Genomic DNA, 27,757 nt, shown 5'->3' on the forward strand with positions numbered 1-27,757 from the left:
CTCTCCTATTTATAGGAGAGGAAGGAGAAACGTAAACATTTGAGATGCATGTGGCCCCGATCGGGGTTAGGTGGCCCCGATCGGGGTCGTGTGTTTGCGGGTGATTTCTCTTAATTCCTCTCTTAATTGCTTGAGGAATCCTAAGTGCGTGATTAATGACCCTTAATGCACCCGGGTAAATGCTCCATCTAACATCTTTAGAGCTCTCAAAAGGCATCCTAAGCATGTTGGAATCTTATGCTTTCCACCTTGACTTGGACTTGAACATTTGGGCTTTGACTTTGTTTGTTGGCAACATTTGCATTACTCATACTAATCCATCAATTTCTTCATGCAAAACCCAATCCAATGCTCCATGCTTAGTCCAACACTTGGTCTTGATTAGCTTAGTGAACTTAGTGTATATAATGATAGGAAAAAGCCTCTAAATGCTTAGATTCCTACAAAAACATGTTAAGACAAGCAAATACACTAGAACAACAAATATTAGCTTATGACACTATGATAAGTGCTAAATAACAATTAAAATGAAGCTAATATAGGGGATGAAAATCTATATAAAATGGACTTATCAAACTCCCCCAAGCTAAACCCTTGCTTGTCCTCAAGCAAGAAACCAAATTCCATCAATTGCAATATCCAAACAAGCTAAGCATAATGATTTAGAAACCCGAAACAACATGGGCAAGGAATAAAGCAAAGCATGGTTGAGATTTACATGACGGCGTAGCATAGAAAACTTTGAATGAACCTTTAAGCTCTTGCATGATCTTTTGACTTATGGACTCTCACGGGGCACTCAAACTCTTTTTATGCGAAAGGACAATTTTGTGAAAAACACTCAACTATCCTCGACCTATAATAATGTGCCCGCAATCTAATATGGTAAACATGTCGAATCTAGTAAGCCAAAACAATCAAATGTAAGTATGATAAAGAAGCCAAATGAGTAGGAAGAAGGCAAATAAACATGGGTAAGAAGGGGGAACAAATGAATTATGGTAATGTGGAGCTAAGTCAAGCTAGCAACTACCAAATTGTAAAGGTGCTCAATCCCAATTCCAACCCAACTTTGCGATTCAAATTATGAGAAAATCCTCCAAAATGTATGAATAATGCTTGAGAATTTCTCACATCTTTTCTTCTTCTTTTTTTCCTTTTCAATGCATACTTCTTCTTTCATTTTCATGCTTTTTTATTTCCTTTTTTTTTTCTTTCTTTTCATTCTCATTTTTCATCATTTTTTTTCTTTTTCACTTTCTTTTTCTTTCATCTTTTTCTCGTTTCTCGTTTCTTTTTCAAGAGCATTAAGACCAAGCTCACATGATATTCAAACTTTGAAACAAATCCCAATTGAGCACCCAAACAAGACCAAACAAGCTACTAGCTCAACAAGGTAGGCAAGTTATAATGTAGCTAGGGAAAATTGTTTGTGAAAGGGTCAAGAAGGCAATTATATTCATGTGAATGGCTCTAAAATGCTATAACAAATGAATGCATGCTTACCAAGAGATGACATGAGAACCATACTTGTGCGTATTGATGAAACACACATCATAAGGAGACCTACACTCACCTAAGAGAGACCGGATATGGATGCGTCGGTCAAAAGAGGCTCTACCTTACCATTTTGTAGCTTGCCAAAAGTCAAGATTAAGCCTATTCGGTTCATTCTCCATCTCCCACCTACTATGTCAAGACATCCCCATGTAGCTAATATCCCATCATTAAAGAATAAATCATTAGCAACAAGCCATTATTAGGATAAGCAAAGAGGAAAGTAGGCTACAAGCAAGCACAAAGCAAAAATTTCTCTCAAACATTTTCAAATTTTCTACACTACATGCAAACTATACTATATGCAAATGCAATATCTCCCCCCCAAGCTAAACATCACATTGTCCTCAATGTGCCAACTATCCAAATCACCCAATCAAACCATAAAAATGGCTCAAAGCACAAAACAAGAAGGACTAGAGGTTATGTTTAATGGGTTGCAAGATCTAAACTAATATGCAAAGCAATTAAAGACTTACTCGACTTGCTAATCTCCCCCAAGCTAGCATGAATTCGGGGGGATGTATATGTTTCTTTGTGACTTTAGTGAAGAAATGGGAAGAAACGAGAGAGAAAGGAGGAAATGAGTACCGTCGGGTATGTTTGAATGATAGAAAGAAATCTACCCCTTTTTTTTTTACCCGTATAGAACAAAGGCCAAGAAGTCACAGAACCACGACCCCGATCGGGGCCACCAACCCCGATCGGGGTTGACCTCCTCGTCGGGTTTTGACTTTTTTCCGTATTGATTTAATCCCTTCTCGTTTCTCCAAAACCACGTCCCCGAACGGGGTTCTTGCATGGGGCTGCGTGCCAGAATCTCTTTTAATTCTTCTTCCTTCATTTCACCTAAAAAGAAACATTATCAAGTCGAGTATTTTATTTCTAAACTACGAAAAACGATAAATTGCAGAAAATTAAAAACAAAAATAAATAAAAGCAATAAAAAGCTTGGGTTGCCTCCCAAGAAGCGCTGGTTTAACGTCCCGCACGACGGAAGAAGCTATGTGATTCAAGTTTGGTACTTGAGCTTGCCACCAACCAAGCTCCATTTCATAGCTATCTTTGCATTCCGCAACCATTTGAAATTGTTCAAATAAATTTTTTTTTTCCTCTTGGCGCTCCTAGCATTAGTGCCTTTAGCATCATCACCTACAAAACAAACAACACCAACATCGTCCTCCAACGGATCCATTAGTGAGGAGCCAAGTTTAGTAGAGGCAATAGAAGAGTCCACAGTGCTAAATAAATAACAAGACTCTTGTAACATTGGGCTTCTAATGGTGTTGTTTTTGCTAAAGGAAACTCGGTCATCACCCACTTCCAATGTCAACTTCCCATTTTTCACATCAATTAACGCACCCGCGGTGCGTAAAAATGGCCTACCCAATATAATTGGGGTTTGTGAGTCCTCGGCCATATCAAGTATGAGGAAGTCAACGGGTATGAAAAACTTGCCAACTTTGACGGGAACATCTTCTAAGACACCTAGAGGTCGCTTTAAAGAACGGTCCGCCATTTGCAATGTAATACTTGTGCATTTTAAAGCACCCATGTTAAGTTTTTCACAAAGGGAATAGGGCATGACACTCACACTAGCACCTAGGTCGCAAAGGGCCTTATCAATGGTATATTTGCCTATAGTGCAAGGAATAGAATAGCTACCGGGGTCCTTAAGTTTCGGGGGAGACTTGTTTTGTAAGAGTGCACTACACTCTTCGGTGAAAGCAATGGTCTCAACCTCATTGAAGGATCGCTTCTTTGAGAGTATTTCCTTCATAAACTTTGCATAAGAAGGGACTTGGGTAATCAATTCCATAAATGGGATGGTGACTTGCAAATTCTTACAAACTTCCAAAAATTTAGCAAACTTACCTTCCTCCTTGTGCTTTGCTAGACGATGGGGAAATGGTACTTGAACAACTTCTTTTGGAGGAGCATCCTCCACATCTTTCTCATTCTCATTCTCCTTAGGAGCATCCACTTTCTTTTAAACGGCATCACTCTCCTTAGCATTAGGAGAGATTTCTTCAACAACCACCTCATCACTTTCCTTTGGCATTGGAGACCCAACAACTTTGGCATCAAGCTTGCTCTTCCTCTTTAGCATCAACAATCGATGAGGAAATGGCACACGATCTCTAACAATAGGCTCTTCACTAGCCTTCTTTTTGTCATTTCCCCCAAGCTTAGCCTTTTTAACAACCACCTCATCATCCAAAGTCATGGATGGCCCATCATAGCTTGAACCACTTCTCAAGGAAATAGAATTAACGGTTTCATGTGGTTGCTCACCTTGGGGAGGTAGTTGACCGTTCTTTCTTTGAGAGCTAGAAGCGGGTAGTTGAGCCACTTGTTGTTCCAACATCTTAACCGCGGCGCTATGAGCTTGATCATTCTTTTGAATTTGAGCCAACAATTCCCTTTGCATTTGGACTATCATGCCCTCGAGTTTACCACCGCCTTGGTTGTTTTGTTGGCCATTTTGTGGTGGATTTTGTTGGTAATTGTTTTGTGGGGGCCTTTGTTGATTTTGATAACCCGGTGGAGGATTATACTTTTGTTGTTGAGGAACATAGGCATTTTGTTGTGGTGGGGGTTGAGGGTTGAGCACATTGTTGCTATTGTAAGACAAGTTCAGATGGAATTTTGAATTCGGGTTATAAGTCGAGTGGGAGCAGGATTGTATTCTTGATATTGTATGTCGATGACATACTCTTGATTGGGAATGACATTCCTCTCCTATCTTCGGTTAAAGAATGGTTGAAGAACCATTTCCAGATGAAAGATCTGGGTGAGGCACAGCGCATTTTGGGAATCCGTATCTACCGAGATAGATCACGACGGACGTTATCACTTAGTCAGGAGTCTTATTTGGATAAGATTCTTGAGAAGTTCAGCATGACCAACTCCAAGAAGGGGAACCTTCCAATGACGACTGGGATGCAGTTGAGCAAGTCTCAGTCACCCACGACGCCTGAAGGGATTGAGCGCATGAGTCGTGTTCCTTATGCATCTGCAATAGGATCGATCATGTATGCCATGATATGCACACGTCCAGACGTGGCATATGCATTGAGTATGACGAGTCGGTACCAAAAGACTCCGGTGAAACACACTTTGGATAGTCATGTTAAAAACATCCTCAAGTTCCTACGGAGGACTAAGGATTGGGTATTGACTTATGGAGGCGATACTAAGCTATGCGCAATCGGTTACGCGGATGCTAGCTTCCAAACGGATCGAGATGACTCAAAATCTCAGTCCGGGTTCGTCTTCACTCTTAATGGTGCTGCGGTCAGCTGGAAGAGTTCCAAACAGAGTGTTGTAGCAGATTCTACTACTGAATCCGAGTACTATGCCGCTTCGGAGGCAGCAAAGGAAGCGATATGGATGCGTCAATTCTTACAAGGACTTACGGTAGTTCCTAGTTCGAATGACCCGATCACCATCTATTGTGACAATAGAGGTGCCATCTTCCAGGCTAAGAAGCCAAAGTCTAGCAACAAATCTAGACATGTACATCGGAAAGCTCACCTGATCCGTGATTACGTGGAGCAAGAGGAGATAGTGATAGACAAGATTGCGACGGTGATAACATCGCGGATCCTCTCACTAAACCGTTGAATTATGATAAGCATGTAGGGCATGTTAATTCCATGGGAATTAAACGTGTTCCTGAGTTGTAGTACTTGATTATGGATTTGATACATTATCTTTTTCATATACTATTTATAACTTCATCGTTTTATTATAATATTTTGTTTTTCATGTGGATTGTACTGACAACATTGAACGCCACAAAGTGAACTGAATTACATTATATTTGTTTTGGTCCGTGATCGCCAATGTGAGCTGATAACTCCGGCTATTATATTGTACAGTCGATTGATGGTGGGTTCAACGAGCCATAAGTCAAACGGTTGACTGATCGATCACAGATGCGAGATTATAACGATACCTCGTTGGACAACTTTTTGTGACAACGTAATGGAGTCCTAAATGTTTAAAAACATTCGGTACCATGTCGTGGATAGGACATCCATTGTGTTCCTAGAGTCGATTCTTTTGACTATCGACTGTCTCTTGAGATTAAGGCAGTTTTTGGGTGACTTTGGTTTCTTTCTCACGGTCTGCCGCCGTGAATCGGAGGCTAAGTAGATTTTTTCCGGGTCATTTCATATTGTGCTTACATCTGCAGGATTCGAGTTGAGGAAAATATCCAACCCTTATCGGTATATAGTTATTTCTCGGGGCCACTCGAGGAGTTGTAACTGAAATGCATGGTCATGCTCGAATGTTGATTCGTTTATCAGTTAAGTTACTCTCTAGTCGGGGAAACCACTCTTGATATTGATCGCTTTTAAAATACGACCTTTGTGAATACGTATTTGCAAATCGTTTTACATTGAGTGGGAGAAATTTTAGGATATGAGAATCGGTTATCGCACATACACTTGTGAGGACAAGTGGGAGTTTGTTGGAGCTTGTGTCCTCCACAAATTAGTGTGATAACATTTGTAAATCTCTTACAGGTTCACAAGGGTATACTTTGTATTTTAATCAGTTGATTAACGTTTACCTAATAACGGTTGGCTTGCTAGAAAGTTTGACGTTATTATCATACAGATGGCGGTGATCAACTGGTCCCTAAAGGTCACACCTATAGGATGTGTTTGAGAGATGTGGTTATAGAAATATGATCACATTGATGCCTAATATGACTAAACAGTTAGTCAATGTGTTGATGAGACAATTATTTAATGAAGATTAAATAATATTAGTTGAGACGAATTAATCACAATTAAAGAATTGAATATAATAAGTTATATTTAATTAAATGTATGTAACGTTAACCTAGACGAATTAATATGTTAATTCGTAATTAAATGTAATCGGTTATATTTAATTGGCTAATGATAAATTGTACGATATTGTCATATTAAATTATTATTGACCCGTATTAATTAATGCGGCATAATATAAGTGACAATTTATAAACAATGCGTTATATACATGGTCGATAGACCGGGTATGTCAGTCGATCGACTGACTGATATACCTCTTGGTCGATCGACCGGGTGTATCAGTCGATCGACTGATATGCCTGTTTCGTATGTATGGGCCGAGATTTTAGAAAGAAAATTAATCACCCTATTTCACCCTAATACTCGGTTATAAGGGAGAGGGGAATTAATTTCGAAAACCTAATTCTCTAACCTACGACTGCCTCTCATCAGAAAACACACAAACCCTAAATAATTTACAGAAATTGAGGGAGCGATTCTAGCAACGAGTTAAGGGCATATCTCATATCGTCTTGGGTGCAACTAATAGGCGAATATCAACTTTTATATTGTTCTTAGGCCATTATTGCTAGGACCGAAGGTTATTTCTTATCCTTTATGCTTTTGTTTATGTAATTCATTTTATGACTAGTAACCGTCTTATAAATTCGTTATAGTCCTTAAAATCAAAGGGATGCATACAGATAAATCCCACATCAACACAATTTAGTCATCCTACTTCACTCACATGACTAGGCATCTATTTTAAGGTATGTCTATCACAAATTCGATCATTTAATAATAAATAGCATGGTTTCGGGATTCACATAACCGCATATCGCTAGACATGATACTACTATAATCATCCAATCAAATAATCCATATCAATTCACAATTACTTCATGATTATGATAAAAACAATTCAATCATCAAATCCTCATTTCATCCATTCCACTCTTCTTAAAATTAAGGTTACGTCCCGTAACCTCGGTCATCAACGAAAACAATACACATCCAAGTCAACAATGGCTCCTAAGAAAATAAATAACATTAATTTTAAATTTACCCCCCTCTTCAATATCTCTCAAGGTAACTGGTTCAAAACTTGAAGGGCCGGGGTTCGGAGTGAGGGTACCTTCTCATCCTAAGCCAAAAGGGCTCCTAACAGTTTCTACCCGGGTTCATTTTTATTAGACACGTCCTATATTAATTATTAAATTCATTGGTTAGGCCTGAGGATCGTTTTGCTTTGATACCACTTTGTAACACCCCCATTTATTTAGGAGCCTTTAGCAAGACATTCCCAATAAATAGGACTGTTACCATCTCGGTTGCCCGAGGTAAATGATACAAATTAAAACAAACCAAAGTACTTTAATAACTTTAACTGAAATAGTGGTTTTATTACATTGCCAACCGATTAAATTTAAACCTTAACATTACAATATACTAAGCAGCGGAAATTACATAAATAAAGTTGTATAAGTCAACTAAGTGATCTAGACAGCAACTATGGTCCAAGTCGAGCTCACGTCCCAATGCTCCCAAGTCAGCTAATCTTTAGTACCTGTCAAATCTGCTCCCCATTATGGTTCATCACAGGTGTTCACGAATACACGGTCAACCACGAGGTTGAGTAGAAAACTAAACAATGGATAATATAAAGCTACTTGCTTTAACGATGCTACATAAACAAGCTCCACAATCATCAGTCCGTCCACCCATACCATGGCACATAACTTCCAGTCACACATCCACTTCTAGACACACAATCATACTTCTCTTCTAGACACACACAAACATACTCCACTTCTAGACACACAATCATACTCCCGGACACACGATCCACTGGACACACATCCCGCCTCGGACACACGATCTGGATACTCCCAACACACAGTCCACTCTAACAACAATAGAATCCAGCAAGACAATAATAATTCCACAACATATAAATACTCATAAGAATAATAAATTAAGCTACACCCAATCCATTTAACTCAATATGCCAAGCAAGGAATAAGACAATAAGAATAACATTCGATTGAGTAGTTTTCTACCTTGTCGGCAAATCCAATTAAAGCAATCAAAGTAAATAGAAATCCAATTAACAAAGCTTCTCACAACTCCGTCACCTAGACAAGTAATAATTACAATTACTAATCAACTAATTATATCATAATTAAAATAATTATTCATTAACTATACTAATTATATTTTTACGTAAATTAATATTTATAAACCCGTCTAGCAATAATTAAACTAATTATAATTATTTACATTTCATTATTTATAAATTATACAATTACGCTAATTAAAAACCCGTGAACAAACCCAACTCAAATCCCGACTCTTAACCCGCTCTACAAAAATTAGAAGAAAAGACAAATCTAACTTATCACCCAACACACGTGACACAATATACACAACTCCTTACGACCCCACCACATACATACTCGTTAACCTCTCAACCCCTTCACGCCATACACGTCCTCTCAACAACCAACACTCAGCTTGGAACCTACTACCGCCCCAGCCCCCACAACACACGACCCCAACAACAATTAAACAACCGCAACCCGACAACGCCACAAACACCAATACTACCACTATTCGCCACCACCATGACACCCCAGCCACAGTGCAAAAGTATCCCAGACCAACCCCAGCAACCACCTCCAAACACGACTCAAAAGCAGCAGCAGCGACACAACACACATCCTCCCCTGTTTTCGCTATTCCAACCACCACCGTCACTATCCACCACGTACAACCACCACAACACCTCCCTCATGATCGACTACACCACCCACACCCAACCAACCCTAACCCAGGTCAAGTCAACGACTAATAAAGGGTTCCATTGTGTTTAAACGACAATTATGCCCTAGCTCGTAATTCCGGCCTCACTACCTACGCAAACCACCGCCCCAGACCACTCTATAGCCACCACTAAACTCGCCCTACAACCACGAGTCCAACCATACCAGATTCGAGTCTAAGTCGAGTCACAAAAGAGGTTACCCCGTGTTTTATCCGAATTAAACAACCATATAACCACCGACGAAAATCCGTCTGAAACACCCTCCTCCCGTCGGTCAATGGTGGTCAACGGTGGGTCTGGTTAATCCCTGGTGGTCCACGTCCACGGTCATAGTTAGTCATACGGTCGTCTAGTTTACGAGTTATAAGGAAGCAAACGTGTATACATAAGACGGTCTTAGAATATTACCTTGAGTCGATTGTTGATTTGAGTTTCTTGTCACGTTTCCCGAGATCCCCAATTCTCTCTTCAAATTCCAGATTTATTATGATAATTTAGATGTATTATTTTCCCTTTTATAAGACAATTTATTTATGCTAATACCTTTTCAATTTAGGAAATCCGTCTTTAAGGCAAGTATTACTATTATAATTATGAAATACGATTACTACTATTATTATTATTCTACATGGGCTATACAACTACTACACAAGCTTGGCCCATTTACACTTTCAATTTACTCGGCCCATCTCCTTTCCCGACTCATTTATTATTCTATTACTCTATTATTTATTTACCGTCTTATTCCCAATTATAAATTATAAACTTATTATAATTAATTATTTAAAATGTGTTAATTATCAATATAAATTCTTGCAAATTACGGGGTATTACAGTATAGAATTGTGTGATTTTTTCGAGTATTGTCAATTAAGAAGTAGTACGTAACCTAATGTAGCTTTTATGAACCTACTGCTTAACGTGACTCATTAAACTAAATGCACAATTTTTAGTAGTATAATAATTTATTTTAGTGCGGTGCTCAGTGTATGTTGTTGTATTGTTGTAATTGATTTGATATTTGTTGTTCTTTAGGCTCAAAAACATTGACTTAGCACGCCGATAATGGTAAACAATTTATCGGCACTAGTATGATTCAAAATCATTAACTCATTTTTTATCATATAAATACTGGTAAAGGAAAATACTAAGACTTATTAAACTAATACATGTAAACAAGTTATTACGGCTTATTTACAATACAACAATTGATTGGTTAATTATTTTACTAAATGCTTATTAACATTCTTAAATTGTACATATTCGTAAATTTTGCATATGTTCGGGCTGGCCCGGCCCAAAATTCGGGCCGTAAAGGCGGCCCAAACCCGGCCCTATTATATTGAATGGGCCATGGGCTTTTCGGGCCTAAAATCGAGGCCCAAGCACGGGGAAAAATTGGGCTAGGCCGGGTCGGGCTAACGGGCCTGTGCCATATGATCAGCTCTAATTACATCTTATAAAGCTAGCTTTGTGTCACCCAATTGTTCATCTAACTTCTTCTAATAATTTGTCATCCAACATTAAGAATGATTTTATTTTTGTCAAAACATTCTGGAATAGAATGTGCAGCCATGGCTCATTGTTTCCGCGTAAATGAAGAACATGATGCTACTCAAACTATTACACACAAACAAAAAATGCAACTAAAGAAGCTAACCCATCTTTCCACACATTACAAAGATTACAAGAAACATTAAACCTAACGTGAATTTGTTCCTCTTTGTCTCTTTCTTTAGCATCTCCAACTCAAAAGTCAGCTTCCTTGCATCATCTACCTCTTTATTTTGTTTCTTCAGTTCATTTTTAAGACTCCTTTGTTCATTCAACAAATCATTGATAACACTTATTTGCCAATAAGTCATGTCTTCATCAATCCAATTGACGAACCTGCAACCACGCATATCCGTCTCTGCATTGTAGAACTTGCACGCAATGAACTTTGGAGCCGGATTTTGGAAGGTCCATGAAGTTTTCACAGCAGCGGGAATGCCGCACCAGCAGTTGGCAGCAACCTTTGACGAACTTCTTGTCGAGTTTGAGGTGGACATGTTTGATGAGATTTGATATTTAGAGAGATGAAAGAAGATGAATGTAAAAAAGTAATGAGGGATGAAAGGGAATCTGATCAATTGAGGGAAAAAATTGGAGGGAAATGTAGGAGGGAAAACATTAGGGGTTTTTTCAAGTGAAGACATAAAGTGATAAGAAGGATTTTTCATCGGTCAACTAACGGCTATTGACTTTTTTTAACGGAAATGGTCATTTGGTACCACAAGACATAGACATAGTAAATATTAGGTACCTTTGGGCAAAAAAAAAAATATTAGGTACAAATGAGCGTAAATGTTAGCTACCTTCTCACAAAAAACCCTTAAAAAAACTCTAGCCGATTCAGATCTCAAGCGAAAAATCTGAACCGATCTCAAACCCAACCAAGTTCGGGTTCAAATGGACTGATCTACACTCTACACCCCTATGGTACTTCAATTACGGGCATACAATTGAGTCAATTCGATTTCCAAAAGGATCCAACTCTGAACTTTCAACACAAATTATTCAAGGAGGGAAATTTTCATTTCTCAAGCCATTTTTTATCCTCGAAAGGTACCATCTTTTTTCCCATCTTTTGTTTGATTCCTTTAAAATAATTTGGTTAACAAAAATCCCACTTCTCAGGTAGCTGTTTAGATGGTGATTTAGATGCCCAGATGCTATTTTCTTTTGATCTTGCAATTTGGTAGTTTTAATTGTGTTGATTGATTAGATTTGCATGATTCAGATTGTTGCATTAATGCTGTAATAGTATTTTCTCCCTGATGAGAATTATTGAGTAGAAATTTAGTGTGGGTTTATAATTGTTGGTATGAACTGTTAATGGATGTGTCTACCTTTTGGGGTTAGTATGATTGTTGGTCAAGTTATAGATTTTAACTAGGATGGTTAACTTCCATGATTTGATAATTGAGTTCTCCGGGGATCTCGATCTTTGCCAATTTGTAGAGATTCATTTCGCAGTTGTGATCGATTTTAGTTATAGATGTTATGGAGTTCTAGCTTAGGACTGGTTGCATTGGCGGTTGTTTGTTATTAAGTTTGGTGGAGGGGACTGTAAGGGTGCTCAGAGTGAAGAGCTCATAGTTGCTTCACACAAATAAGTAGCTTTTCCTTGGTGGAAATTTGGCAATAGATCTCGTAATGTGTTGCTCATATTTTCTTGCTCACGCTGGCTGCCTTTTCAGTTGTAGGGTTGTTGAATTGGATTTGATGATAATGATAATCGTAGTTGATTGTTATAAGACTTTTTCCAGGTGATTTTATGGTCGAAGCTTTCTAGCTTCTTAGGTACCTTCATAAACCGATACATTAGAAATGGGTATTAGAATGGTTACTTGTGGGGAAGGTATTTTGTGGCTTGAAACAGGCCTTAAGCTTTACCTTGTGAGGGTTCCTGAACCTATGTATATCTCCCAAATCTCAATTATTTGTTCCTACCAACTGATTATGTAACTTTTGTTACTCGAACTCTGGTTCGGATTTCTGATATGTGTACATATCCGAGTTTCACACCCATAATCAATTTCTTAAATGTTAGGCTCAGCTGTGTCTTGAAATGAAATATGAGTGCAGCAAGCCAGCAACACATTTTCAAATCATAAGTATAGTTTTAAATTTGAAATTTCTAGAACTTTTGAAGTGAAACATATAAATGTTTGAAAAACAAGGCTTTAATCATCAAAAACTTCTTCTAAATCCTTTATACACGGTTTCTGAAAAACAAGGCTTAAATCATTAAAACCTTCCATGATTTGATAATTGAGTTTTCCAGGATCTCGATCCTTGGCAATTTGTAGAGATTCATTTCGCGGTTGTGATAAATTTTGGTTATAAGGTAATGGAGTTCTAGCTTAGGACTCGTTGCATTGGCGGTTGTTTGTAGTTAAGTTTGGTGGAGGTGACTGTCATGGTGCTCAGAGTTGCTCACACAAATAAGTAGCTTTTCTTTGGTGGAAGCTTGGCAATAGATCTCGTACTGTGTTGGTCATGATTTTCTGGCTCACGCTGACATGCTGGGCTTTTTTCATTTGTAGTTTGTTGAATTGGATTTGATGATAATAATAGTTGATTGCACCAAGACTTTTTCTTGGTGGTTTTATAGAAGTTTTTTAGCTTCTTGGGAACTTTCATAAACAGGTACATTAGAAATGGGTATTAGAATTGTTACTTGTTAGGAAGGGTTTTTTTTAGCATGAAACTTGCATAAAGCTAAACTTTATAGAAGGTTCTTAAAGGTTGAAACTTATGTGTATCTCTTAAAGTTTCAGACTCTTATCAATTTCTTAAACATAAGGACTGTGTCTGGGAATGAAATATGAGTGCAGCGAAACATCTTCAACTCATAAGTATAGATTGGAAATTTCTAGAACTTTTCAAGTGAAACATATAAAATGTTTGAAAAGAATCATCAAAAACTTCTTCTAAATGCTTTACACATGGTGTCTGAAAAACAAGGCTTAAATCATTAAAAATATTGAACTAAATCAGTTCATAGACTATACATCTGAGGTAGTACCTCTTATTGTTTATTTTCTGAGTTTTATTTTAAAGCTTTTGAGTTCTAATTTAGTATAAAGTTTTTGAGCTCATCTACTAAAACATTATACTAAAAAAATATAATATTGCTCAAAAACTATATTTATAAATGGTAATATGTTCAGAAAAGATATGTATATGCTCAAAAACTACAAAGTCTGAGGTACTACCTCAGATGCGTAATCCTTTTTCTCGAACTAAATGCTTCACACATGGTGTCTTTCTCTGAGAAAAAAGGAACATACATCGGATGTATTACCTCCAACTTTTTTGTTTTTGAGCATATATGTATTTTTTTTAGCTTATTACCTTAAACTTTATATGTTTTTGAGCATATGTGTATTTTTTTTAGTTTATTAAAGTTTATATGTTAGATTTTAATTTTTTTTCCATCAAAACAAACTTATATGTAATGTTTTTGAATTTTATTGTAATTTTTTAGAGCTTAATGTTTAACTGAATAAACTCAGAAACTTTATTGTAAAACTCATAATTTTTAAAACAAAACTCAAAAACTTTATTATAATGCTAAGAAACTATAGAATTGGTGGTAGTACATCAGATGTATAATCCACTTAGTGTCTCTCTCTACTTTACATTAAGTGGGCCTCCCTTTTTTACTTTCACAGCGAAAGTGTAGGAGTTGCAAGGGTCGGGTATGGATTCATATACATATTCGAAAACATGATCGTGACCAACTTAACTTTACGGTGTCACGTGTGTTTGGATATGTAAATAGGAGGGAAGGGGATGGAGGGAAGGGAAGGGGATGGAGGGAAGGAAAGGGGGGAAGAGGAGGAAATTACCCTCTCCTTTATATTCCCTCCCTTTCCCTTTAAATCCCTCTATCCAAACAAACGGTAAAGTAATTCAATTAGTCTTGCTATAGACGGGTAGATTCGTCTATTGTTATAGACGAGTCAAATACAATGAAAGTGGTGACATTTTTTGCCCTCACCACCCAACTTGTTGTTTGTTCTATTAGGAAAGTGGTATTGTATTTGACCCGTCTTTCATTATAGACGGATAGTGTCCATCTATAATGAGAATTTGTGAAAGTAATTAGACCTTGTTCGTTGTTTGAGAGCCTTAATATTCCTTAGCCTCATTTTATATCTTAGCCGTTCACTGCCTCTTAGACTGAACTGCATTGCTGTTTTCAATTAAACCATTAACCTCACCCATCTCTCTTTGTGAAAATTTGAAGGAACGACAAGAAATCAGATCTAGAAGGGTCAAATGTTGCTGGCAGTGTTGATTTCCAACTCTGAGGGCAACATTCTTGTCGAAAGGTATCATCTTCACTTCTCATGTTTTAACTATCACATTCAAAATATGTGATAGCAAAATCTCACTTCTCATTTAGCTTAATTTGCCTTATTACCTCATTTCATGTACTGTTTTCCCCTAATTACATGGTTATATAGATGCCCAGATGCTGTTTTCTTTTGATCATGTTTACTTCCATAGTGGAGAGATTTTCTTTTGATCAGATCTAGAAGGGTAATGGGAGGTGGGTGTTTGGATACAATTTCCCTTCAAATCTTGCCTATTGTGGAGAGATTTTGATTTGACTTGGAGGAGGTAAAATGGATCCCCGTCTCCATTTCCCTCCACCCTTTTCTATCCGAACAAGAGATTTTGAATCTTCTACTCTCCCTCCCTTTCTTTTCCCCTCCAAATCTTTCAATCCAAACATACCCTTAGGGTGTGTTTGGATTGAGGAAAATGGAGGGAAAAGAAAGGGAGGGAAAGTAGGGGATTACAAATCCCTTGTTTGGATAGCAAACAAGGGTGGAGGGAAATGGAGGGGGAGAGATTTGGAGGGATCCATTTTTCCTCCTCCAAGGCAAATCAAAATCTCTCCACAATAGGCAAGATTTGGAAGGAAATGGTATTCAAACACCCACATCCCATGTGCCCTCCCCTTCCCCTACCTCCCTTTCTCTTCCCTCCTTCCCCCTCCCCTCCCTTTCCCTCCACTTTTGCTAATCAAACACACCCTTAGTGTTTTTCCAATCATATATAATTCATTTATGCGTTTTTATTTCATTTTATGGTTTGAACTAAATAAAGGTACTCAGGAGCGCCTGAATGATGAAAATTAAATGGAATATGAATGTCATGTTGATTATGTTTACGTTTAGATTAGTATCATCAGTTGCCAAGCAATAGATTTTAACAGGGATAGTTTAATTTTCATTATTTGTTCATTTATTTTGTGCCATCTTCTTGATCCGTAGCCAGTCTAGAGAACCATTTAGCAATTGTGATCAATCTTGTGTCACAGGTTTAGCGGAGTTCCAGCTGAGGAGCGTTTGCATTGGCGGTCCTTCTTAATAAAGTTAGGTGGAGAGAACCTTAAGGGTGCTACAAGTGAGGAGCTGTTTGTTGCTTCACACAAGTATGTAGATTTTCCTTAGAAATCTTGTATCTTGTTCCTGATATTTTGGATCAAGCTTCACTTATTTTGATTTGTACTGTGTTGAGTTTGGATTTGTTTAAAATAATTTGCCATAGTTGATAGTTCATTTTCTGTGTGATGTGTGATTTTATAATTCAACTATTCAAGATCTCATTATAATTGCTTAGTGATGTTTTCTTGTTTCTGTAAGACTTCCGTAAATCGAAACATTCGAAGGGGTTATTATGATGGTTGCCTGTTGGGAAGGTTTTGTAGTTTGAAACGAGTGTTAAGCTATGCCTTGTAGGCTGTAGAGGATTCCTCGGAACATTAGAGCATCTTCTAATTCTCAGTTATTTGTTGAGTGTTTTCCATGAATAATGTTAGCATAGAAAATATTTCCCTATGTATGGCTATTTCAAAAATATTTGCCATCATATAGTCTCATTTAGGGTTGGGTAATCCACACCAAAAAAAATTACAATAAATCAAAATAAACATAATCACCCTTAATCCAAGTTAAACTAAACTATACAACAAAATTGACCTCTACTCAATTACAATTTAAAATACTTCAGGTATTATGGTGAACCATACTGTTGGTTTATTTACAAGCATATTAATCGATCAGTATGTGCAAAGATCGTACTTCCGAGTTCAATTTTTCATTTTCAAAAGTGATGGTAAATTGATAATGCTTATAGTACACATCCCTTTTGACATTGCACTATTGCAAGATACCAACTTGGAAGTTTTTAATGCATTTACATAATTTCAATTTGTTAGCTTTCAACCCATCTATTTACATAAACTTTCGATTTGTTAGCTTTGCTATTTTTTTTTTTTTTTGTCAAATGAATTGGAGTTTTTTAATTCCTATGAAGGTTTTTTATTTTTTTTGAAAAGATATTCATATGAAGTTTTTGCTTTGTTTTACTATTATTGCCTTTTTAGCTTGGTATGGATTATCCAAGCCTATTTGGACTATATGTCGGGAAATATTTTTAGAACAACCTTATATAGGGAATTATTTTTAGTAGTAGTATTATTGGATAATCCATACAAGGTTCCTTGTTCACAGCTAATGTGATTATTTCATCTTTTAAGTGTTAAGCTATTGAAAGGATACTAAGAAACTCTTACATATGCCTTGTATATCTTAGCATCTTTTATTCGGCTAATACACATTTACTACTAAATCATCGATGAATAACTGTGTTGAACACGGTTACATTTTAATGTCCGGGACGAGTTGTTAATTGCTATTGATTGAGTCATGTCATTCTCTCGGCGTTTGAGGTCTAATATATCACCTAGGTTATCTATTAGCCATGTCAGTGACAGCTTTTGTTTTGAGGCCTTTGCCTCCTTTGTGTGTTTCACATAAGTATTCTCATTATTGCAAGATGCTCAGTTATTCACACACATTTGTAAGGCGGTTTTTCATGCCACTGAGAAGATGAGGTCTTTATAATTTTGTGCAATATTGTTTTGGATTGGGGTCGGTTTTCTTCTGTATGTGATAAACAAGAGATCATCAATGCTATACCTCACTAGGGAGAGAACAGATGGCTATTTGATTTGAAACACACCAATGGGGTTCCAAGCCTTGTTTTGTTGCTGCTGTTAAGGTTTATCATTTATTGTTACATCAGAAGAGCGAACGATTTGTAATGAGGGATTCCTATGAAAGGCGAAGGATTGTTGTGAGACAGTCTCATATAGAATAGAATTTTAGGCTCTCCACTACATTAATACTAGATGTTAGATAAATGAGTCTCTGCTTTTGTAAGAGCATGCCTTTGTGTGTTGCCGTATACTCCTTTTGCTTCAGAAAGCTTGATCACTTCTCCTCTTTGTTTCATCAGATGTATCCGATCACTGCCTATACACACTTAAACAATACACACTTACACAGTACACTGCTGACAGTAGGTTATAGTTGTAAGATTCTCATTTTACCCGTATCAAAATAAACATATTGGAAGGACTCAGGAGTTTTTGGGGAGCCTTATTGTTGTCATAGTATTTTTTGTTGCAAAGGAGCCACAAGGGCTATTTTGGTTCTAACGAGTTTTACAATGGTTTTAGGTGGTCCGGAAATGGTGGTTGGTGGTCCAGTGGAGAGTGGTAATTATTAGGAGAATAGGCATTGGTTCTCGGTGGTTATATGGTGGCTTTTGGTTGAGTAATTACCATGATTATAGTATGTATTGTTTAAGTTGCACGTCTACATGCACATTCGCTATGTAGTTTATATTGTACTCCTATATCATAAAGTGGTGTGCTTAAAGGAAGTGGAAAGAATGCCATGAACTGGAGGGAGTATATTCATTGGCTCATCAATTTTTGCCTCCACAAGTTATAAACATGCTGTTTAGGTCAAGCGAGCATCAGTTATTACCCGTTTTTGACTTCTAATATTTTGTTTTGTGAACAGATCAGTTTACATTGTATACACGGTATTGGGAGATATTCATATCTATCTTGTTGGCAAAGATGCGTATGATGAACTTGCTTGTAAGCATTACCTCTCGTTCTTTTTTCTTTGAAGTTTCGCAGAGGGTAACATGATGAAACCATGAATATTTGTTGCTCATAGTTTTTTGGGTGCATTGTGAGTCCAGGCTTAAAATTTAAAATCGAATTTACAGGTTTTAAAATCGAATTCCGGATTTCTTTTATAAAAACTTAAAATTTAAATCGAGAGAAAAGATTAAAACGATTTTGAAAACCGAAATAGAATTAAGGATCCAGAATGCCTTAAAAGTAAACCAAGTAAAATATATAAGAAAGTGGTTCGCATTTTGAGGTGTGCGTTCACCCATGGACAGTTCTAAAGGATGATTCATGTCAGCCGACCCCAAATCATTTTGGGATTAAGGCTCTGATGTTGTTGTTGTTGTTGTTGTTGTATTGTGAGTCCAGGCTTACTTGTAATGCTGACATTTGCCTTTTGTTGCTCTTAGTGTCAGAGGTGATTTTGGGTATTACCTCAACTCTGAAGGATGTTTGCGGAAAAATGCCCAATGAACGCCTCTTCCTGGACAAGTATGGAAGGATCTGCTTATGCCTGGATGAAATGATTTGGGCGGTATGACATGTTTTTTTTTTTGTACCATATGTTATTAACTAGTTTTGCTCAAGAGCTAGAAAACTGCCGCTGCCCTAAGCTACATCTCTCGCCACAGTTGTACTCAATTACCCTTTCGCTATTTCAGGGAGTTCTGGAAAATACTGATAAAGACAGAATCAAAAGGCTTGTAAGGTTGAAGCCGCCAACTGAAGTCTGAGCACCATCGAGTTCATGCTACTTAGGACTGACTAGCATAGTCGGTCACTTGATAAGCGTTCGTGTCATGTTCAGAGGGACCCGTATTGTATAACACACATGAAATTGCTATTGTATATGTTAAATGTACCTAGGGATTCCAGGTTTTTGGTCCTACAGTTGAGATTATTGTGCTGCTGATTTTACTACTATGACAACCTTTATGTATGAGACGGCGATCAATTTCAGATTTTACCATGCAACTTTTTACACTTGTCTAAATTAGATGGTTCTTTATTTCCATTCCGCGGGCGTCACACCATTACTTGTGAATCGTGATGCATTCGGTCTTCCCCGTTAGTTCCCTAGATACTAGATGATCTAGTATACTGTATATCGCGTAAAGCTATTGAGTACTGACACTAGTGATCTGCGTTTCAAATTTATTAGCATCAGAATTGCCTTTGTAGCTTTGCCGAGTCAACACCAAAAACTATACCGAGTAAAGCATGGGTGTGAATGTGTGACAAAGAGACATGTGTGACATGTCTCTTTGTAAGGACCGAGGCGTAAACGAAACACCACCCCTTGAAATTTTAATCATCCTCCATGAGACAATACGTTGTCGAAAAATAATGCTCATTCCTAGTGCATTCATATTTGAGGCCTATTTTTTCTGTGAAATACAAGGCCTCAATTTGTTGTAAACGCTCCTACTGATACTTAGAAGTCTATATTAGAACTACTAGAAGAGATGGTAATCAAGCAACGCATTTGAAATGGGTCACAACTCACACGCCTCAGACTCGGCTCTGATTTGGATAGATTCGGGTCTGAAAGCCATTTTTCTATTATATCATTCACCTGCTTGTCAAGTTGTCAAGTCATATTTAAAGGAAAACGAAACATAAATTAGTGTAAGATCAACATCCATCCACTATATGAGTAAATTTTAACCTATAGGTAAAATGTCCTTGCCCATGCCCTAAAAAAAGCACTAATTAATCTATTATATAAAAAAGGAAAAATAAAACATTGCCTACATTTATTCGATTTCACCAATTCTTATTTCAGACCAAGGTATCCGTCTTATTAATAAGACGGATACCATATTCTCTCACAAAATACCCATTTAGGGTGAGTGGAGAAGCACATGGGAGGTCCCACCTTTGTCCCCTCTACCCATTTCCTCTCACACAACAACCCGTCTTAAAATCCAACCCGTTTTAAGCAAGACTTACTCATTCGATTTTTATGATACACCTTTGTCCTTTTATAAAGTTTAGAGATGCTTTATGACACGTCGTGCAAGATTACTGTCCGGATATCTTGTGGTCTCAATACGTTCATAAAGTTTAGAGATGCTTTATGTACAACAAGTGGTCGCGTGGCCTAATGGATAAGGCGCTCGCCTCCGGAGCGGGAGATTGTGGGTTCGAGTCCCACCGTGATCGTTTTTTGTAATTTATTTATTCATGTAAACTTCCGCTTCTTTTCATTGTTGGAAGTCTTGGAACTAATTACGCTTTCTAATCACATACTCTTGTAGTTGAGTATAATTCGGGCACTTTCAATTCTAATTGAGTATTGTACTAACTATGAAGTGCGGAGTATGTTTTTATTATTTAAATGATTTATAGAATGTAAGATTATTCTAATATTTGTTATTCTCTTTTTAAATTGCTGTTATACGTTATGTTGTTATACTATCTTGTTGGCAAAGATGTATGATTAACTTCATGAAACTGTAGATATTCAATTATTCATCTTAATAATAAGATTACGGTTCAACAACCATAGCTACACGTATGTAAATGATGTTGACCTTTAATTTCCACAAAGGAAAAGAAGAGTTATAAGTAGTGTCTTTTAATTCTGATATTTTTGAAGTTTGTATTTGAACTTACGGAAATAAGCGATACATTTGAAATAGGTCAAAATCGACTCTGATTTGGATAGGCTCGGGATAGGAAGCCGTTGCTTCTATCATACTCAATCCGTTTCAATGGAAAGTTTACATATTATACACAAACACTAAGGTAAAAAAGATATGGAAATAATTTTTAATAGTAGTAAAAAAATAATAAGTAGTGAATAAAACATACACAAAAAGAGAAGAGGGTAAACTATTGACTGAAACATCCAAAAAAGAAAAGTGTACACTATTGATCGGGACATAAGGAGTATCATTCAACACTATAAGAGTTTACACTACAATATTTTTTTATTCATTTTTAAGAGATAGAATATAAATGGGTGTAATTCGCACTTTTAAGTGAAAATCTCCTTACCCTACAAGATCACTAATATGATGGCACCTCAAAAAAAAAATTATAGTATATCCCTCACCATAATGGAAATGGATCCTCTTCATTACCTTTTTCTTCATTATCTTCCACATTTCCTCTAATACTCTACAATGATATAAAATTATTATTCCCTCCTCACTTCTTCAAAACAATTAACCGTTAGATCATTTCGAAATACATTTTACACGCTTAAAAGATACTGAACTAGAGATGGCAATCGGGTCAGTCGGGTCAGGTTTGGGTCGGGTTACGCCGGGTCGGGTCATATCGGGTTCGGGTCATATCGGGTCAGCATACCCTTTCGGGTCGGGTTCGGGTCGTTATCGGGTCGGGTCATTTCGGGTCAAATGATGTGTCGGGTCGGGTCATTATCGGGTCCGGTAACTTAATCGCATTACTATAATTTTTTACCAATAAATTTAGTTTTTAACCTATTATTTGGTTTAATTAATTCATTACTAAGTCAAACATATCAATCTAAACACAATCACTTTTATTTTGATCAAAATTAAGCTTAATAATTGTCGGGTCATCAATTTAATCGGGTCGGGTCAATATTGGGTCGGGTCTGGGTCGGGTTTGGGTCACTGATAATCGGGTCGTGTCTAGTTACGGGTCGGGTCGGTTTCGGGTCACAATATTTTCGGGGTCGGGTCGGGTCGGATTTGATCGGGGGTTCGAATCGGGTGACTCGGATCGGATCAGACTTGCCAGCTCTATACTGAACACTACCGCAGTGAGGATCTTACTGGAGAGGATTTTTTCTCCACCACAAATCCACAATCATCTCAATTTATTTCTATGATACACCACCTTTTTGCCTTCGTATGTCACTTCGCATAAGATTTCTTCTAATCGGTAACATTGTGAATCCAAACAATTGTAACAGCTTATTAAAATATTAATACGCTTTATGAACATCAAGTGGTCGCGTGGCCTAATGGATAAGGCGCTCGCCTCCGGAGCGGGAGATTGTGGGTTCGAGTCCCACCGTGATCGTTTTTTCTTTTATTTTGCCAGCTCTATCAATTAGCATAAACCAAAGGAACTACGCTTGCGTTGTTTTGCCTTGTCCAAGAAAAAACTATTCCACCTTAAATAAGTAAACAACCTCATTTAGATGGAACTAATCATATTCCTTAATAAAATAACCCCACACTAGCGTAATCATTTACTCTTTATACGCAGAGGTGAGGCCACGTACGGCTACGGTGTAACAGCCGCTACATCAAAAACAAAATATTCAATTAGAAATTCGTGATTTGGTTGGTATACCAATATTTACGGCTTTCACACTAATTATCTATACACTTTACATTGAGTATATATTTTGCTACACCAAAATCAAAATTCTGGACTCGTCTCTATTTACACGTTTACGGTATTGTCATGCTATATATAGCCGAATAATAATAACTATCTCACACAAGAATTTATGTCCTTGTCATAGGGGTATGTTTATACTTTATTTTATCCCCGCGGCAGTGAACACCTCTATTAGCCCTCAATCCTCAAGCTCGACCATTTATTATAAATTGTTTATATTAATGTCTACCCAAAAATCAATGTAAAACCATGAAATGAATTAAATCGGCATGATCTATAACACAAACAGTATTATACCTCAACTTGTATAATAAGCATTGTACAATCAGTCAATCACTATACATTTATCCGAACTTATGTATAATTTTTCTGATTTCTTTAAAAGTTTTTTTTTGGTATATGTTTAAATGTGTGAGTTCAGAAATTTTACAACACAACTCAGATTCTTTAAAACAAAACTCGAAAACTTTAATATAGAGCTTGGATTCTACATCAGACAACTGGTGGTATAGTCTACTAATTGGACACGTGGTCTATATACTATACTATTTACAATGACATAACATGACATACAAAGAATTGGTGGACTCCTAATAAAACAAGAAAAGAATACAGAGCTAGCAATCTAGCATGATTCTTCAAAAACAATAATTTTAAAATTCATCGGTTCAATGTTACATGCTTAATATTAGTGAAAATACAAATGTGAAAAGATGAAGGCGTGAAGGGAATGGACTCATGGACCACAATACAAAAACTGAAATACCACTTGGCACTAACAAGGTGCAACAAACAAGGGAGAATGTCCGTGATTAATGATGTAGAAAAAGCATAAATGGAATAAGACTTGTAAGAAAGGCAAAAGCTTCCTAAAGGGATGCCTAAAAAAAAAAAAAAAAAAAAAAAAAAAAACTTCCTGAAGGTAGGAAACTGATAATAACCACTCCCTCTGTCTTGATAATTGTTATCTATTTTCATTTTTGGATGTATCACTCATTTGTTATCTATTTTTACTTTACACAAGTGGGAGAGTGGGTCTGTGATGTGGGGAAGTGTAGATGTGAGAGAACATCTTAGTTTATTACTCCTTATTTTTCTCTACTTTTTCTCATTTCCTTGGTCTTTGTGCCGAAATGAATAGATAACAAATGATCGAGACGGATGGAGTAAATCCAAATAATTTCATTTTCAAACGCGTTTTAAAACCGTTTTAAATTTTAATTGTTACGAAGTATCTAAAGATAGAGATAAATTCTTGCTACAATAATATATCATGACATGAACATATTTTTAGTTGATAGTATAAAAAATCTTTCATAAATTATATTTTCAATAAAAATAATTCTATATAAATAAAGAAAATCATAGTTAAAATATTATCTTATCGACCATAGAATGTCAACTAAAAACTTAGATTGAATAGAATTATAAAAGCAGTATACTACTCCGTATAATAAATACTATTGTTCTGTAAATAGATTATTCAAAAGGAAAATACTTACGTTTTCGGGGAGGACGTCCTATTTGTGACTTACAAGATAATCCTCCTCCTATAAATGTAAGGAAGACGCAAATATTTTCCTATTTAAAATGCCTAAAGAATTGTATTTTCGTTAAAAATATCTGACTGACTTGATGACGATTGATGATTCGAGTCCATATTCAGTTCACTACCATATACCGATATACGTCCCATTTCCTTGATTGATTTTGTTGCCTTACTAGAAAGACAATCTAGTCGGTGTGTCATCCCTACACTCTTCACTTTACCTAAAAAGCCTTGTTATGACATTAAATAATTCAATAAGTCCCAACATTTTTAGCCCCACACTCCACTCCCTACTCCCTACTACTGTCCATACACCATCAATAATCCTTTCTTCAATTCTCCAAATTTTCATCATTTTATACATCTAACAAATTTTCATGGCCAAGAAAATTAATCAAATCTCTATATTACTTTTCATTTTTTCGTTGGCATTACTCGTGACGCAAACATGTTCGTCTCACCATAAACGTCGTAAACATACCCTAAACCAAATAGTAAAGGTCGCACCATACATCATCGATTACGGTAACGGTACCATAATCCGCGACCCGATCGCCACGCCCTCCTACTCACCTCCTCCAAATAATCCTCAAGTTCAATCCAGGGACATAACCGTAGTCTCCAATCCGGGATACCAGCTCCGGGCCCGGATCATCATCCCGACCCGACACGATCCAGCCCGAAAAATACCGGTTCTCTTATACTTTCATGGGGGAGCATTCTGTATCGGGTCGGCTTTTGGGTGGGGTGACACCACGTATCTGGCCCGGGTTTCGGCCGAGGCCAATGTAGTGGGTATATCTCTAGATTACCGTCTATATCCGGAGCACCCGGTTCCTGCACCGTATGACGATGCATGGGCCGCTCTCAATTGGATAGCAGCCCATAAATCAAGTTCAGGCCCGAACTTGGACCCATGGTTGGCCCAGTATGGGGACTTGAACCGGGTTTTTGTTGGGGGAGATAGTTCTGGAGGTAACATAGCTCACAACTTAGTGATCCGGGCTACACCCGGCCCGGTTAGTATAACGGGCTTATTTTTGGCAATGCCGTATTTTCTCGGGTCAAAGCGGGTCCCATTTGAGCCCGCGACTATAATATACTCACCTAATTATAGGATTTGGCCATATGTCTGTAATAAGTGTGAAGATGGGGTGGATAATAAGTACATTAACCCGTTCACGCCCAAGGCGGTCCCTTTGGGCCGCCTCGGGTGTAAGAAGTTGTTGGTTTATACGGCCGAGATTGATGAGTTAAGGGGGCGTGGACGGTGGTATTATCAACAAGTTAAGGCTAGTGGATGGAAGGGTCAGGCCCAATGGATTGAAGCCCAAGGTCAAGAGCATATTTTTCATATATCCAAGCCTCAAGATCCTGCAACTACTAAGCTAATTAATGATTTTTCGGCATTTATAAACAATTAGGGGTTGGGATTAGTGGTGGTCTCATAGTGAAATTGTTGTTTACTTGTGGTTGATTAATGCTACTAGAGTACTAATGATGAATGATGATATATAGAGCTAATAGTAAGTTTTGATTGTGACGAAAAGTAACCTGTGATATCTCACCTCGTCTTTTCAACATTAATTTAATCGGATGACAATATGAACTTGTGATGCGTCACAAATGAGAATCTGTGTAAAGAGTAATGTGTCGGTGTTATTATGATTTAGACGAAAGTAACTTGTGACATCTCACAATCGTCGATCACTTTGCTTTTTTAACATTATTTTAATCGAAAGGCAAAATAAAATTTATGAAGAGCTAGTGTGTTTGTGTTACCATGATTTTATGTAACTTAACAAGAACAGAAACATTGTTGTGCATTCGAAGTAACTTTTAATAGACGGATAGTATCCGTCTATAATGAGAATTTGTATTTAACAGTTTGTCTCATTATAGGACACTATCCGTCTATAGCTATAGACGGATAATGTCTTTCTCACAAATGAAAGTGACTAGTAAGTAACTAGTGTAGGCGGGGTATCCATTTCTCACCCACTTGCACTTGTGAGAGGGACTGTTAGACCCAAAATACTATTTGTGTATAGCTATAGACGGACACTATCCATCTATAATGAGAATTTGTGTTTAATAAACGGTTAGGAATAAGGACAAGGTAGGTTTGATAAACTACTTGGTTGAACTTTCCAACATAGTTTTTTTTTTTTTGACAACAATAAACTATCATATTAAACTTGAAAACACAATACAAGAACTGTTAGCCTGTTGCAAGGCTTACAGACCACAAACTACGAAGGGCAAACAAAGTACGGATCCTAAAAACGAGTTCCGTACAAGAATGGTACTTGCAAAGATAAGTTTGCGAGAACGGAGGATAGTTTTCGACATGTAACTCGGAAGCTAACGTTGTTTTTTGTAATCCATGCGGCCGAGCATAACGCATAGCCGATGAGCGGGGCTCTTGCAGACGCATCAATTGAGGTTCCGGCACGTATTTCATGTGAAAGTAGGCGGCCCAAAGCGGAATCCCAAAAGGAGCAAGTGAAGATTGTTGAACCCCTATGTTTTTGTGTAGAGGCGGTTATCCAACAGCTGGCAGATTGATAGGACGAGGTACCTGTGGTAGCAGCAGGAGAGAAACACAGAGCAGGAGACGTGAATAGTGATCTACCCATATGCAACTGAGTACAAGAACTTACCAGTTCATCGGTGAGTCGATAAACAAATCCAGGATCAACAGGATGGTTTTGAAACACAACAAGATTACGCGAGGTCCATATCGCGCGGATTAAAGAGCAAAAGTAAATCAAGTCGTAGTCCTTGTTCTCTCGCGCAAAGAATGATGAGAAAGGTAAGATAAAAAATCCATGACCCAAGTTCCAAAGGGTGTAAAGGGATTCGCCATGGAGCTGATACCAAGCCAGCAAGACTTCCATAAATGTTGGGTTATCAAACAAGATCTAAATAAGTGATCCATCGATTCAACCGAATTATGACAGAAGTGACATTCCTGTGCCACATTCAAACCTCGTGAAAGCAAATTTGCATTAGTTGGCAAAATATTGTGAGCCATACGCCAGAGAAGCAAAGACAACTTTCGTGATAACGTCTTCTTCCAGACAATATGCCAAGGAAATCGTGGAGCACTAGATCGAACAGAGGAACCAGACGAA

General features: G+C 37.4%; 2 protein-coding genes and 2 non-coding genes across 5 annotated transcripts; all 4 read left to right on the forward strand.

Annotated features, from left to right (window-relative positions):
• The first annotated feature begins 11,571 nt into the window (after positions 1-11,571).
• On the forward strand, positions 11,572-19,718 carry LOC141612283 (uncharacterized). Of its 2 annotated transcripts, none has more exons than XM_074431022.1 (6): positions 11,572-11,775; positions 14,969-15,053; positions 16,052-16,165; positions 18,606-18,685; positions 19,135-19,259; positions 19,387-19,718. In XM_074431022.1, exons 2-6 carry the CDS (start codon positions 15,001-15,003, stop codon positions 19,456-19,458), a joined length of 444 nt encoding a protein of 147 aa, XP_074287123.1. In that variant the 5' UTR covers positions 11,572-11,775; positions 14,969-15,000; the 3' UTR covers positions 19,459-19,718. The 2 variants fall into 2 exon arrangements, with proteins under 2 accessions (XP_074287123.1, XP_074287124.1); XM_074431023.1 differs by lacking the exon at positions 11,572-11,775 and adding an exon at positions 11,791-11,847.
• Positions 19,719-20,817: 1,099 nt separating this feature from the next.
• TRNAR-CCG (transfer RNA arginine (anticodon CCG)) lies at positions 20,818-20,890 on the forward strand. Its single transcript has one exon. It is a non-coding gene; the product is annotated as a tRNA-Arg (tRNA).
• Positions 20,891-22,671: 1,781 nt separating this feature from the next.
• TRNAR-CCG (transfer RNA arginine (anticodon CCG)) lies at positions 22,672-22,744 on the forward strand. Its single transcript has one exon. It is a non-coding gene; the product is annotated as a tRNA-Arg (tRNA).
• A 2,064-nt stretch (positions 22,745-24,808) lies between these two features.
• Positions 24,809-26,247, forward strand: LOC141612284 (2-hydroxyisoflavanone dehydratase-like). The gene has a single exon (XM_074431024.1). The coding sequence runs from the start codon at positions 24,998-25,000 to the stop codon at positions 26,042-26,044; it is 1,047 nt and encodes a 348-aa protein (XP_074287125.1). The 5' UTR covers positions 24,809-24,997; the 3' UTR covers positions 26,045-26,247.
• Positions 26,248-27,757: the final 1,510 nt, after the last annotated feature.

The sequence above is a fragment of the Silene latifolia genome, chromosome 11 (assembly GCF_048544455.1).
Source record: "Silene latifolia isolate original U9 population chromosome 11, ASM4854445v1, whole genome shotgun sequence".
NCBI classification, from domain to species: domain Eukaryota; kingdom Viridiplantae; phylum Streptophyta; class Magnoliopsida; order Caryophyllales; family Caryophyllaceae; genus Silene; species Silene latifolia.

Bases quoted from the DNA above. Each gene is read 5' to 3' on its own strand.
- LOC141612283 (XM_074431022.1), top strand. From the start codon at position 15,001: ATGTTGCTGGCAGTGTTGATTTCCAACTCTGAGGGCAACATTCTTGTC. The intron at 15,054-16,051 runs GTATCATCTTCA...CTTGTGTCACAG, and splicing joins GGCAACATTCTTGTCGAAAG to GTTTAGCGGAGTTCCAGCTG. The intron at 19,260-19,386 runs GTATGACATGTT...TCGCTATTTCAG, and splicing joins TGGATGAAATGATTTGGGCG to GGAGTTCTGGAAAATACTGA.
- LOC141612284 (XM_074431024.1), top strand. From the start codon at position 24,998: ATGGCCAAGAAAATTAATCAAATCTCTATATTACTTTTCATTTTTTCG.